The following is a 12,182-nucleotide window of genomic DNA, read 5'->3' on the forward strand; positions in this document are numbered from 1 at the left end:
TATTAACTTCTATTTGATTTTAAGCCTTCCTACCAGATATCTAAAATGACAGACTTCACTGTAAGCCCAAGGAACTCATATACTCCCAACTCATTTACAGTAAACTTTCTTTAATTTACCCAGTATCAATTATTTCTCATGTCCATTCCCCCCTTCTCTGTCCATTTCACTGCTTGCCAATATGTTAAAATACCTTGAGAAGCAACTTATATTAGAATTAATTTACTGCAGATTTTTCAATAGTTGAAAAACTTCATGCTTACCTTCAACTGAAAAGTTAAGTGTCAGTTTAGAACAGCCTTGTGAACACAGCTGCCTGAACACTTTGTGATATTCTCACCGTTCAGTGAGTCATCCCAGCTTTGAAAAGTTCTCCCTTACACTTTGGCTTTCAACAGCATCTATTCAGATACAGAACAAAAGCACAGCAAAAACTTGAGTTAAGCCAGGGAACAGGAAAATGCCTCCTGAATTTTAATTAACAGAACACACTAGAAAACGACTGTACTACATTCTCACAGGGCTCCTTCCAAATCAACAAATTTTAGAAGTTTCAAGTTCCTTTTTTATCTGAATACCACCCCTTGGCATCTTAAATAAAACCTTCCTCACAGCTTACTACTTTTAGTTATTATAATTGCCAGAGAAAACAATATTCATCAAGATAGTTCTTGTTTTAAAAAAAGTAAAAGCTACTTACAATCCAGTACCCTCCTAGAATGAACTACAGATAAAAATGACGTATTCAAGTATTCCAAGAAGTGGGAAAGTTAGAAAGTTAAAGGATAGAAAGCTATCAAGAATATTTTCTTCACGAGAGATCTCTTCTTTACCTTTTTCTAGTAACCTCAGTTTTCTGGAGGATTCAGATAAACCCTGCACACCTCAATCATGCTGACATTCATACTTGGAGAACACCACGATGACTAAACAACATACTCTGAATCTAGCAGGCAGCAGTGACATGCAACGGCCAGCACACATTGGATCCAGTCCTCTTGCTTATTAGGCAATGAAAAAAAAAGGAAAAAAAGAATGCTTTTATCCTGAAGATGTTGGCATCTTGACAGCTACAGCAATGACAGGGGCTTTTGTATAAACTTGAAACACTGTTGTAACCAAGACACAATTAAATCTTCAGTGTTCTGAAGGGCATCACCTTTAAAGGATACAACAAAAACTTGAGAACAGAACTACTTCTCAGTTTGTACAGGCTGTAGATTTTTTCTCTTCTCATGTCAGCCAATACTGAAAGAATATTAAAATGTTAGTTAAACAGACTGAAATATGGAAATTAATAGACCATAAACAACACTAGACACAGCTGTGAACTGTATTAGAAAAGGGGAAAGAAACTGTGTAGCCAAGCAAAAGTGTCTGAAGTAATTAAGCCCTTCTGTTCCTCTATTCACAGATGAAACACTATGCAACACTTCCATTATCCTAAGCTTTTCAAAGCCTATGGTTTATAGGAAAATGGGCAACACTTACTTCATGTCTTTGTCAATAAATGCCAGGTACTGGTTTGCTTTAACCTAAATTTCCATAGATACAAAGCATGAAAATATTTTCCCCTTTTGACCCGTTTAGAGAAACCAACTTATTTTAAAAAAAAAGAAAAAAATCAGTAATATATTCAGTTGATCTAATTTCTTGAATGAAAATAATTTATAAAGTCCTGCACCACTGAACATAGCACGGCTCAAACTGAAGAAATCTTTGTTCACAATTCCACCTGTTTCTGACGGTATTGTACCTAAAAGCTCCCTCTCTCAAGCGTGGCACTACTACCAGTGTTTTCTCTGATTATTCTGAAATTCCTTCACCCCCTTTCCACTGCACTTCTCACTTAGCTGCCATTTTACTTCAGTTTCACCACACAATTACTGTACCCTATGCATTTGACATCAGTGTCAACAAAAAACTCATAAGCTTCACATTTCAGTTTCTACCCTAAAAGACTTATGGTGCCCTTATTTAAGGTCCCCTTAATTTCATGCTTCTGATTCGATAAAAAGTCTTGTATTGTTTTTGTGTATATGCAGCCACAAGACATTAAGTTTCCCATGGAAGCACACACTGCTCTGCCCAGCTTCCTGCAACTGCCTCCTGGAAGTCTTATGCTGCAGTTCCCATTGGAATTACTGGGATGCTGAGCTTAACAACACATAAAACATGCTTTGTGGAACACAATTTGATAAACAAAATTCAAAGCAGGCTTGCACAAGATACCTAAAGTGCATTGCATGAAGAGAATGCCAAAAATACCAACTGTGGAAATGAAAAGCTCCAGTTGGTAAAAATTCATTTCCTCTAGAGCAGCAGCACTTCCTATAAGAGAAAAATACTTATTTTTTTCTGTTAACCAAGTTTATAATGTTCTACAGCTTAATCTACCACTTCGAAACTGCGCGCTACTTATTATAATAATTCAACAATCATAGAATCATAGAATTGGCTGGGTTGGAAGGGACCTCAGAGATCATCAACTCCAACCCTTGATCCACTACCACCGTGGTTACTAGACCATGGCACTGAGTGCCACATCCAGTCTCTTTTTAAATATCTCCAGGGACGGAGAATCCACTACTTCCCTGGGCAGCCCATTCCAATGTCTGATCACCCTCTCGGTAAAGAAATTCTTTCTAATGTCCAATCCTCCCCTGGCACAACTTGAGACCGTGCCCTCTTGTCTTGCTGAGAGTTGCCTGGGAAAAGAGACCAACCCCCACCTGGCTCCAACCTCCTTTCAGGGAGTTGTAGAGAGTGATGAGGTCTCCCTTGAGCCTCGTCTTCTCCAGACTGAACACCCCCAGCTCCCTCAGCCTCTCCTCATAGGATCTGTGCTCAAGTCCCTTCACCAGCCTGGTTGCCCTCCTTTGGACCTGCTCCAGGACCTCGATATCCTTCCTGAACTGAGGGGGCCAGAACTGGACACAGTACTCGAGGTGTGGCCTCACCAGCGCTGAGTACGAGGGCAGAATCACTTCCCTGGACCTGCTGGCCACACTGTTCCGGGTACAGGCCAGGATGCCATTGGCCTTCTTGGCTACCTAGGCACACTGCTGGCTCACCACACTGGACAGAAAAGTGCCACACAAGCACATCGAGTCCCCACTCCAGGTAAGATGGCAGCAAGCCTGTGGGTTTTGTCTCCTCAGGTCTCACAGAAATCCAGCAAAACCCTCATTCAGTATGACTGCAGTTGCAGACAGCAGCCACTGCTGCACACCCCTTTGATTTAAGCTTTTCTGGTAACCACGATACCACCTTTAATGTCTCCTCAACCCCTGCTGCTCTGAAACCCTCGTGGGGGAAGTTCTCTTACAATCCTCTGACCCCAACGGGACCAGAATTCGGCTCTAGTAGGCGAGAGGCCTGCGCCTACCCGGCGGGTCCCGGAGCCTCCTCTGCGGGGAGACGCGGGGCAGACACGGCCAGAGAGGGGCAGCGGGGTAGGCACCACCCCTCCCCGCCCGGGCCCTGCAGGCATCGTCCCTAAGGGGCAGAGCAGAGAGGCCTCAGGGGGTCGAGCGGAAAGGCCTGGGAGTACCGAGTAGTGGGCCTGCCGGGACCGAGCGGAGGAGTCTCGGGGTATCCGGTCCGGTTCGCCCCGCCCCGGCCGGTCCCGTCCCGGGTCTGTGGGTGTGAGGGCTTGGGGGCTGGGGCTTCCCCTGAGCGAAGCCGCGGGGTGTCCCGGGCCGAGGCAGAGGGGCTGCACGTGACGCCACGCTCCCGGGGCAGCACTTGAGCCGCACGAGGCCGCCGTCCCGCCCCCCGTCGCGCGGCGGGAAAAGCCGCGTTGGGACGTGACACCCCCCCTCCGGCACGCGGGCTGCCATGTGTCACGTGACCGGGAGCGCGCACCCTGATTGGCTGGCGGCGGCGCGGGGGCTTGAAGCGCGGCGGCGGGGGAGGGCGCTGAGGGGTGGCGGGCGCTGAGGGGTGGCGGGGGAACAGGGGTCTCAGGGGGTCTGCAGCGATGCTCAGCCTCTTTTCCAAGGTTCTCTCCTTCTTCTGGAGACGTGCAAGTGACGAGGAGCAAGATGAGAGATGGGCAGCCTCAGGTAGAAGCTCCTGGGTTGGTTGTGGTTTTGTCGCGCCACGTGCAGGGCCTCTGTGGCCTCAGGGCCCTGAGGGCATTGGCGGTCAGGTCCGCTGTGGGAGTGTGGTGGAGTCAGTTCCTGAGTGCGTAAGGGAAATCGGGAGCTCTTAGCCTTATGACTGAGTTTTAGGTAGTCCTGTGAGGAGTAGGGGGTTAAACTCAATGATCCCTATGGATCCCTTCTAACCCGAGACATTCTGTGATTTTTGATGCTGCTTAAAATATGTTTTTACAGTGTAGCTTGTGATTAACTAGGTTTTCTTATAATTGGTTGAAACCATAACTTTTTATCAGAATTAATTAGTTGGCAGGTGTCAGTATTTTTTCGAAGAAGAGATGGCCCTTCTAGTAGTGTTCTTATTGCATAATTCTATAACAAGTGATTTTATTTTATGTCAATTTTTCCTCTGGATGCAGGTGATAAAAAATTAAAAACTGTAAAAGGAGTAGTAACAAGATTTTGCTATGATTATGGGATGATAGATGACATGATAGTCTTCACAAAGGATGCTGTTACAAAAAATATGGTGCTGGCTGTTGGACAGGAAGTTACTGCCACTGTGGAAGAGGATGAAACATCGGGAGGTCTGACGGCCATCAGGGTAAGATGTGAAGATAAATAGTAGTCTCAGTTTCCTTGTAAGTTTCCTTGAGACTCTATTTTGGAAGTTACTGTGGTTTTTGCCTTCTGAATACTACAAAATAGGAGAAACTCCCAGTCTTTCATCTTGTGGAAATAAATTAGTTTTTGTTTTATTGTTATTTTTATTATTATTACTTTATTCCATCTCCTTTGAAATGTTGATACTTTAATACTGATTCTCTGAATATAGGCCTAGATGTAGGGTATACAAAACTGTCAGTTTGGATAATTACATCAGAGTTTGCTTAGCCATATCGAGTTCAAATCTCTGCATCTTAACCTTTTTTTGAGCTTCAAAGGCAATTTTATGTTATCATTAAAGGAGTAAGAAAATAAAACTGCATCTGTGACTGGAAGTATAATTAAAATTTTAGTGTTGCCTCTTGATACTTAGGTTTTGAAGAGCTGAAGTTTCAAGGGTAGCAGAGTCTCTGTAAAGAATCATGAGATACTGTCACAGGCTGCCACATGAGTGACCACACGAGCAGTTTAGTACAAATACAGTTCCATTTGCTGTGGGAGCCTTTCCTTGAGTGTGACTGTGTGAGTAAAGGAGAAGTGAAGGTTTCTCTTTGCCATGAGTAAGAGCTGCCTCCTCTAATCCATCTTAGTACACATTTTAATCTAGGAAGTTACTTTTATTGTATTTCTCACCTTTTTTACCTTGAGTTCCAAAATTCACCTGGAATTCAGAGCTCTAACCTCATCAGCCACGACAGCTGTTAGTCCTAGGGAAAGATTATCTAATTAATATGAAAATGGGAAACCAATGCAAAGATTGCAGATGCCTGCTGAAATTCCTAATTATTATTTGTCAGCAATAAACTTGCTTTTCATCTGAACATAATGATAGTCCATGAGATGTATGCCAGGCTAACGGGGAAGACATGTTTGCTGGCTAAAATAATGTACTGCACGTGATAAACTCCCTCAAGGGTAGGCTTACACTTACAAAAATGTGGATATTTTCCTCTAGTGGTTGAATTGGCAGTCATTATACTGTGTCTGGTAAAATGAGGCTGATTAGAAATGTCACTTCTCAAGTAGGAGTAGGCAGAAAATAAAAGTACTAGAAGACAACCTTGATTTGTGTTTTACTCTGTGTAGCATTTGAGGGCTTAGATGCATTGTTCTGTGTTTATGAAATGCAGCAGAGTTACTTGTGCAGTAATTCCATTTCAAGCTCTGTTGCTGGTGTGGTAGTAATTAAGGATCTCATGAAAACCTTTTCCAAGATGTTGGCAGTTAACAATAATCAGTTGGGTGGGGGTTTTTTAATCTTTGTTAGGCATCTGGTTTTGATGCTTTATTTCAGGAATATTTAAAATGCTGGATGTTTCCATTTTGCTCACTTCTGTCCTTCCTTTCACTTGTCAGCAAGTACAGTTCCTCTAGGCTAACATATATAAGACACTTCATACTGAATATGAGAACTATATTAAAAAGAAGAATATAAATTCATGGAATGAATTCCAGTTTCACACAAAATTTTTTGGGGGGGTTCTTAGTAAATCCATTTCATCAAAATCTTATTGTATGATTGCAGTCCAGCAAGCAGTTTCAACAGTGCTTGGTAAAAGAGTACACTCACACACAATCAAAAAATAAATAACTTTAATTCTTCATTTTCCTTACTTGTTTTCCCTCTGACTGACAGATACTACTGTTGAAATACTTTCATCACTGCAAAATACATAAACCTGGTAACTGAGAAATATATTGAAAAGGTCTCCCAAAGAACTAGAATATTCTAGTAACTGTGGGATGTTTTTCTGTTTGTGCTGGATTGTGGCCTTTTCAAAAGTTCTAAAGATAAACATGATTTCTCTTGTTTCTGTTTGTGATGAGCCATAAGTCCTGCAGGCATCTCAAAAGATCTTTTTCTGGCAATATAGTTTTTGACTGGGTAAGCAAATGAAAGCCAAGCTTATGCCTAAAGCTGACTGGACTCTATAGAAAGTCAAAGTCCAAGGGCAGTCTTGATTCAGTAAGCAAGGAGGCAAAGCTGGTTTATTCAAAGTATGCATAAGCAGTCTAGGGATTCCACTTGCTGTCTCAAAATTTTATCTGGTTTATTAATGTAAAAAGGCAGTTTGCTTAGAACAGCCAATAGCATTTCAAGTATGATTTGGTTTTTAGTTGGGTTTTTTTTGGGGGGGGAGGCAGAAAGATGAAAATAGGTCTGGTTTTAATCCCCTAGGCAGTGGAAAATATTCAGCTTCCTGACAAGTGTAAAAATTAAATATTACACAAAATTATGCTTGGGCACCAGTAAAGTCTCCTTCCAAAAACCTGAGATACTACCACTTAACTTTGTTTTTGGTTTTTTTTAAGTGACCTAAAAGATGCTTCTCCAGTGTTAGCACTGACTGCAGGCTCTACAGCCTGAGCACTGCTTGTGGGCAAGTTTGGGGAGAGTCTGAAAGGTGCAGTTTAAACTTCTGTGGTGTCACAGCTTTTATATCCTCTGCATTAAGGCAGGGTGTGGTCAGCCTTGGGTGGCACTCCGCTCAGTCTGCTGTTTGAAGTGCTGGTTCAAGCTACTTGCCTTATGTTTTGGAAAAATCCTAACTTAGAAGTCTAGATTTCAGCTGATTTGAGGCCAAGTCTAATTAAACTTGGCCAAATGATTAGAGGTTCTGTTGCAAGCTCTGCAACCAGTGGCAGTAGGAAGGCTGTATTGAGCTCATACAAGGAGCAATGTTACAGTTTTACTGGTAAAGGAAAATTAAGCTGATAAATATCAAAATAAAACATTGTTTGAGGTTTAAGGTGTTTTGATGTGTTGAAAGCATTTCCTTAGGTATACAAATTGCTTTCAATTATATCTCCATATGTAACTTACATTAAATGTAAACTTGGCAGTCTTCTGTGAAACAGTGTGATTTTTTTATTTAGATTCTATATGAAGCGATACCAATCACTTAGGGGAAAGCTTGATATTGTACTTTGTGAATTTGAAGATATGTCTGTCAGCCTGGAGCAAAACATAGATTTCTTTTTAATATATTTTAAGTGAGTTTTCACGTTACTGAAAGGAATACCATGAAATAAGGGCTTTTTATGCAATATAAAAATATTTACTAAAAAATTATTTACAATTTAACTATAATGTTTGTGAAGTCTGGAGTAGTAGACACAGGCTATTTATCACTCTCTTAAATGGTAATACTACGTTCAACAAAAAAATTGCATAGGAATTGGGGTCATGGTATCGTTCAGATTGGACCAGACCTCAGGATCTCTCCAGTCCTGCTCAGATCTCCTGTGGTCAGTTCCAGGTGGCTCAGGGCTTTATCCTGCCAAGTCATGAAAATCTCCAAGGGTCAAGAGAGACCACACAGACTTTCTGGAGAACTTCTTCCAGTGCTTGACTTCCCTTGTGGTGAAATTTTTTTTTGTTATATCTAGCCTGAAGAATTCTTGTTTCAGTTTATGCCCACAATGACAACTCTGTGTTCCTGATGACCTCCTGTTAATTAGGGGGAGGCTGCTGTTGGGTCTGCCTGAAGCCAGGCTGAACAAGCCCATATCCCTCAGCTTTCAATCCCAGGGCAAGTTCCCTCACCAGTTTCCATTTAGTATGATGCCTTGGCCTTTGGAATAGGATCCATGTGATCAAGACAGAGCATGTGTTCCCTGTGAAAGTTGTGCCTCCAGGAAGTGTGGCACACAAAGGTAGTAACATCATTTAACAAGTGTAAAATTCTTAACACTTCAGAGAAGTGTGGCTGTCAGAGGACTGTGTTACATCTGTGTACAAGTGCTGAAGTGTAAGAGAAAGATGGCACTGTAGAGTCTTCAGTGTATTGTGTTTTTCACATTATACATTAAGAAAATACTTATTAGTCAGTTTCTAATTTTCATGTAGAAGTGAAAACTATTTTTTTTCTTCTGTGTACAGTTGTTTAGGTTTTTTTATTTCCTTTGCTGTGTTATTCTAGTTTTCTACTCAGTTTTTTTATTCTGGGTGTGAATTCATAAATGCTGGGCTTTCTAAAAAAAGCTGTTAAGGTAATGATCTGACCTAAAATCCTTATTCTCGTAAGCCAAATAAAAGCAGAATTTGGTATATTTTTCCTGCTTTATTGCAACAGTGTAGTTTCTCTAAATGCCATCTGGAGTTGGCAGTTCTTGCTTAACAACCCTAAATGCTTCTGTCCACTGATGTTATTGCTTCTTGTAGAGAGCAGGGAAGCTCAGAACAGATGTTTGAACTTTATCATGGAAACTCCTGAAGCTCTGATGCTGGTGGCTCTTTGGGAGCAAGGCAGTGAACCCTAGAATTCTAGTATTGAAGAACAGAAATGCTATATCCTTGGTCCAGCATAGCTGGGGGTTGTAAACTGTATATATTGATGATTTTGTAACTTGTGTTGTGCAGAGTGCTGTTTAAGCAAATAAACTTACAGACTCCATATCAATGTCTCAAATGTAAGAAGCAGCTCTGCAGGGGTTTTTTTTTCATTAAAATTATTATGGTATGCCTGCAGGCCAGTCTGAAATATGTGTTTATAAATGTGTTTAGAAATATTATCTTGAAAAAAATTTTTTTTGCTTTCTGTAGTAGCAATGGTCTAGTTCTGTTTGTGTACAGTGAGATTGGTGGGGAGGGAAAGGTCCCTCCTGCCAATATCAAGAAAGCAAGGGAAGCATGAGAAAGATTTGACAAATCAATGTGTAGTGATAGTAGTTATCAGTGTTGCATCTGAAAAGTTACTGTTTACTACTCACGCTTTTTCTGTGTACAGCAGTGAACAGCTACAGTAAGTATGTATTTGTCTGATAAGAAGCTTAACTTCCATCAGGAGATGCAATTCTGATATTTATTGTAGGAATGTATTATTAACACATAATCAGCAGTTTCACTGTTGGATGATTTTGTATTGATAGGTGGACGCGGTCTGGAATACATGGGAGGACTCCGATCCCACCTGTGGTGCTTCTGAAATTAATATGAAAATATTAATTGGTAATATTACCTCTCTCTCTAAGGACGGTGGCTATATTAATCAGAATACTTTTTTCTCAATGGATGATGTCTGTGAAGGTGTGTAGGTGCTTTCTTGTTTGCTCTTCCTTAATTTTTTTAGAAATAGAAATATCTTCTGATAAAAGTGCAGTCCACATTGCCAGTTAAGTTCTCATAGACTGTATGTAGTGAAACAAGCTCAGGGATTTGGATGAAGAGAGTGACCTGTTCATTCTCAGTGAGTGCAACTTGCATGCAGCCATGTGAGCACAAGTTACATGTAAGCAGGTTTATTTTCCACTAGAGTCTCCATAGTTGGTCGTAACTTACTGGAGGTAGAACTGCGAAGAGAAGTTTGAACTTGGTGAATCTGAATAATGCACTGTTCTGGCTGGTTATTTTGTTTAACTTAAATTTGTTCTGTATGGGAGTAATGCAGAAGTTAAACATGAGAAATGTTCTGTTTTTCATAGGCTTCCAACCTTATGAAGGAGACTGGGTGCAAGCAAAATATTTCATTAACCCAACGACCTGGAACAGTGAAGCAGTTTCTGTAAAGCCTTTGAGATACAAGCAAATAGACAAGGTAAATGTTCTGCATGAGGAATGTTGTGCAGAGTGGGGTTTTGAAGGTTGTTTTAAGTTGCTAATACTGGTAGATCTTCTAGAACACATCTTCATTTAAAAGATAAAATATATCTGCTCACCTATTTATAGTATTATTTCCAAAGTAACAAAGCTTCTTTTTTTTTTTTTAAAAAAAACAACTGTTGCTTTATTTTAATGAAAATTTTTATTCTCTCTAGGAATATATGTATAACATTTATGATTTCTTATGTTTGACTTAGCTGTATATTGAATATTATTTGCACGTATGAATAACATAAGCATAGGAAAAAAATTCTTTTTTTAACTATGAGTATTGAGAGCTAAATTAGATGCTGGTAAGTCACAAGACAGGTATAATTATTAAATCAAATTACTGTGTTGCAGCATGCACTTAAGTGGATCCTAATGCTTATCTGAAGTACTTATGATTCTTTACGCCTTTAAATCTAAAGACAAGCCCAGTAATTCTAAGTTAGAGCTGTGCATTTACCGCCCATGAACAACTGAAACCTCAGAATGACTTGCAGGAGAAGCCCATGCAGTGGTAGCGTGCCTGTTGTCTGAATAATGTCAAGTAACACAAAGTAACTGTTACAGGTTCAAATTTCCAGCCTCTGTGGAAGAATTGGTACAGTAAATGAGAGTATATTTTTCACTTTGGATTCACTGAGACTTCCTGATGGCTACTCACCTCGTAGGCATGATCTGGTGAACACAATTGTGGTGGAGAGCAATCAGTCGTGTTATGTTTGGAGAGCTGTCTGCTTGGTGCCGGTCAGCCAGGATGGGTAATACACATTCTTTAATTCCCCTTCTGCCTAATAACAGCTAGAGATGAATCATAATTACACAGCTTAATTTTTGTTGCATTATTAAGCGACAAATACTGTGAATCCTTTAATAATTGACTAGAGGGTATGATAGATCATTGGGAAGATCAGAGTGTGATCTTCCCACATCTTAGCTTTTTCCTCTTCCTTTCCAGAACACGGAGACATCTGTGCTTACTTTAGAAACAAAACTAGTAACATCTGAGCTCGGAGTTTTTTACTAGGCAAGGAAGAAATTTTGCATGGTTTTGTTGGAATAGAAGAAACACAAGATAAGATCATGATCTTGGCATTATTCTGTGTGAGGATTTTACTGTTTGAAAAACGTTCTCGGTTAAACTGACATAAAATGAGTATTTCTTTAACACATTTTGCCTATATTGTGGTGATTCTTCAGATAATCAGTCCTTAACTGACTATTTTAATGACCTGAATAACAGAGATTCTTATGGCTTGCAAATATCAAACTGGAAGGTTCTGTGAGCACTTTAGATGGCATATATGATGTGAGGAGGATCTGAACAGATTGCAGAAAAAACTAAATGAAGTTCAGTATGGAGAAGAACCAAAATTTTGTGAAATAATCAATTAGACAAATGAAGAATGGGCAGAGTTTGACTTGTCAGCTTGTTTGACATAGACTTTGAGAGAGCTTGCCTTGTTCAGTCTCTAGGAAATATAGCTAAAGGCAGTACATATTTCTTCAAAGAAACTATGAAAAATGAAATAATTTGTTTTACTGGAGATAACAGATACAATAGATTGCAAAGTGTTTATACCTCACCTTGCACAACAGTACAATTTGTTCACTCATCTTTTAATTTTGACTTATTTTTAATGATTGATTTTGTACAGCCAAGTATTACTAAAGCCAAGTTACAGAAGTAAGCCTTAGGGTTGATTTCTCAGTATGTTTCCTATCATATTAAAAAAAAAGCATCTTAAGCTGCAATGAGGGACATCTAGTGGGCTTTGCTAGTAAATTAATGTAGCTAATAAAGAACAGCTGTAGTCATTTTGTAT

The 12,182-nt window shown here is 40.1% G+C and overlaps 1 protein-coding gene across 1 annotated transcript in view; it reads left to right on the forward strand.

Moving 5' to 3' along the window:
- Window positions 1–3,982: 3,982 nt before the first annotated feature.
- MOV10L1 (Mov10 like RISC complex RNA helicase 1) overlaps window positions 3,983–12,182 on the forward strand; it is a 38,697-nt gene continuing 30,497 nt past the window's right edge. Inside the window, exons 1-5 of the mRNA XM_030469229.1 lie at window positions 3,983–4,067; window positions 4,523–4,707; window positions 9,642–9,798; window positions 10,194–10,306; window positions 10,927–11,117. Of these exons, the coding sequence (XP_030325089.1) occupies window positions 3,983–4,067; window positions 4,523–4,707; window positions 9,642–9,798; window positions 10,194–10,306; window positions 10,927–11,117 (731 nt within the window). The remainder of the gene's footprint in view (window positions 4,068–4,522; window positions 4,708–9,641; window positions 9,799–10,193; window positions 10,307–10,926; window positions 11,118–12,182) is intronic.

The sequence above is a fragment of the Calypte anna genome, chromosome 1, assembly GCF_003957555.1.
Source record: "Calypte anna isolate BGI_N300 chromosome 1, bCalAnn1_v1.p, whole genome shotgun sequence".
Taxonomy (NCBI): domain Eukaryota; kingdom Metazoa; phylum Chordata; class Aves; order Apodiformes; family Trochilidae; genus Calypte; species Calypte anna.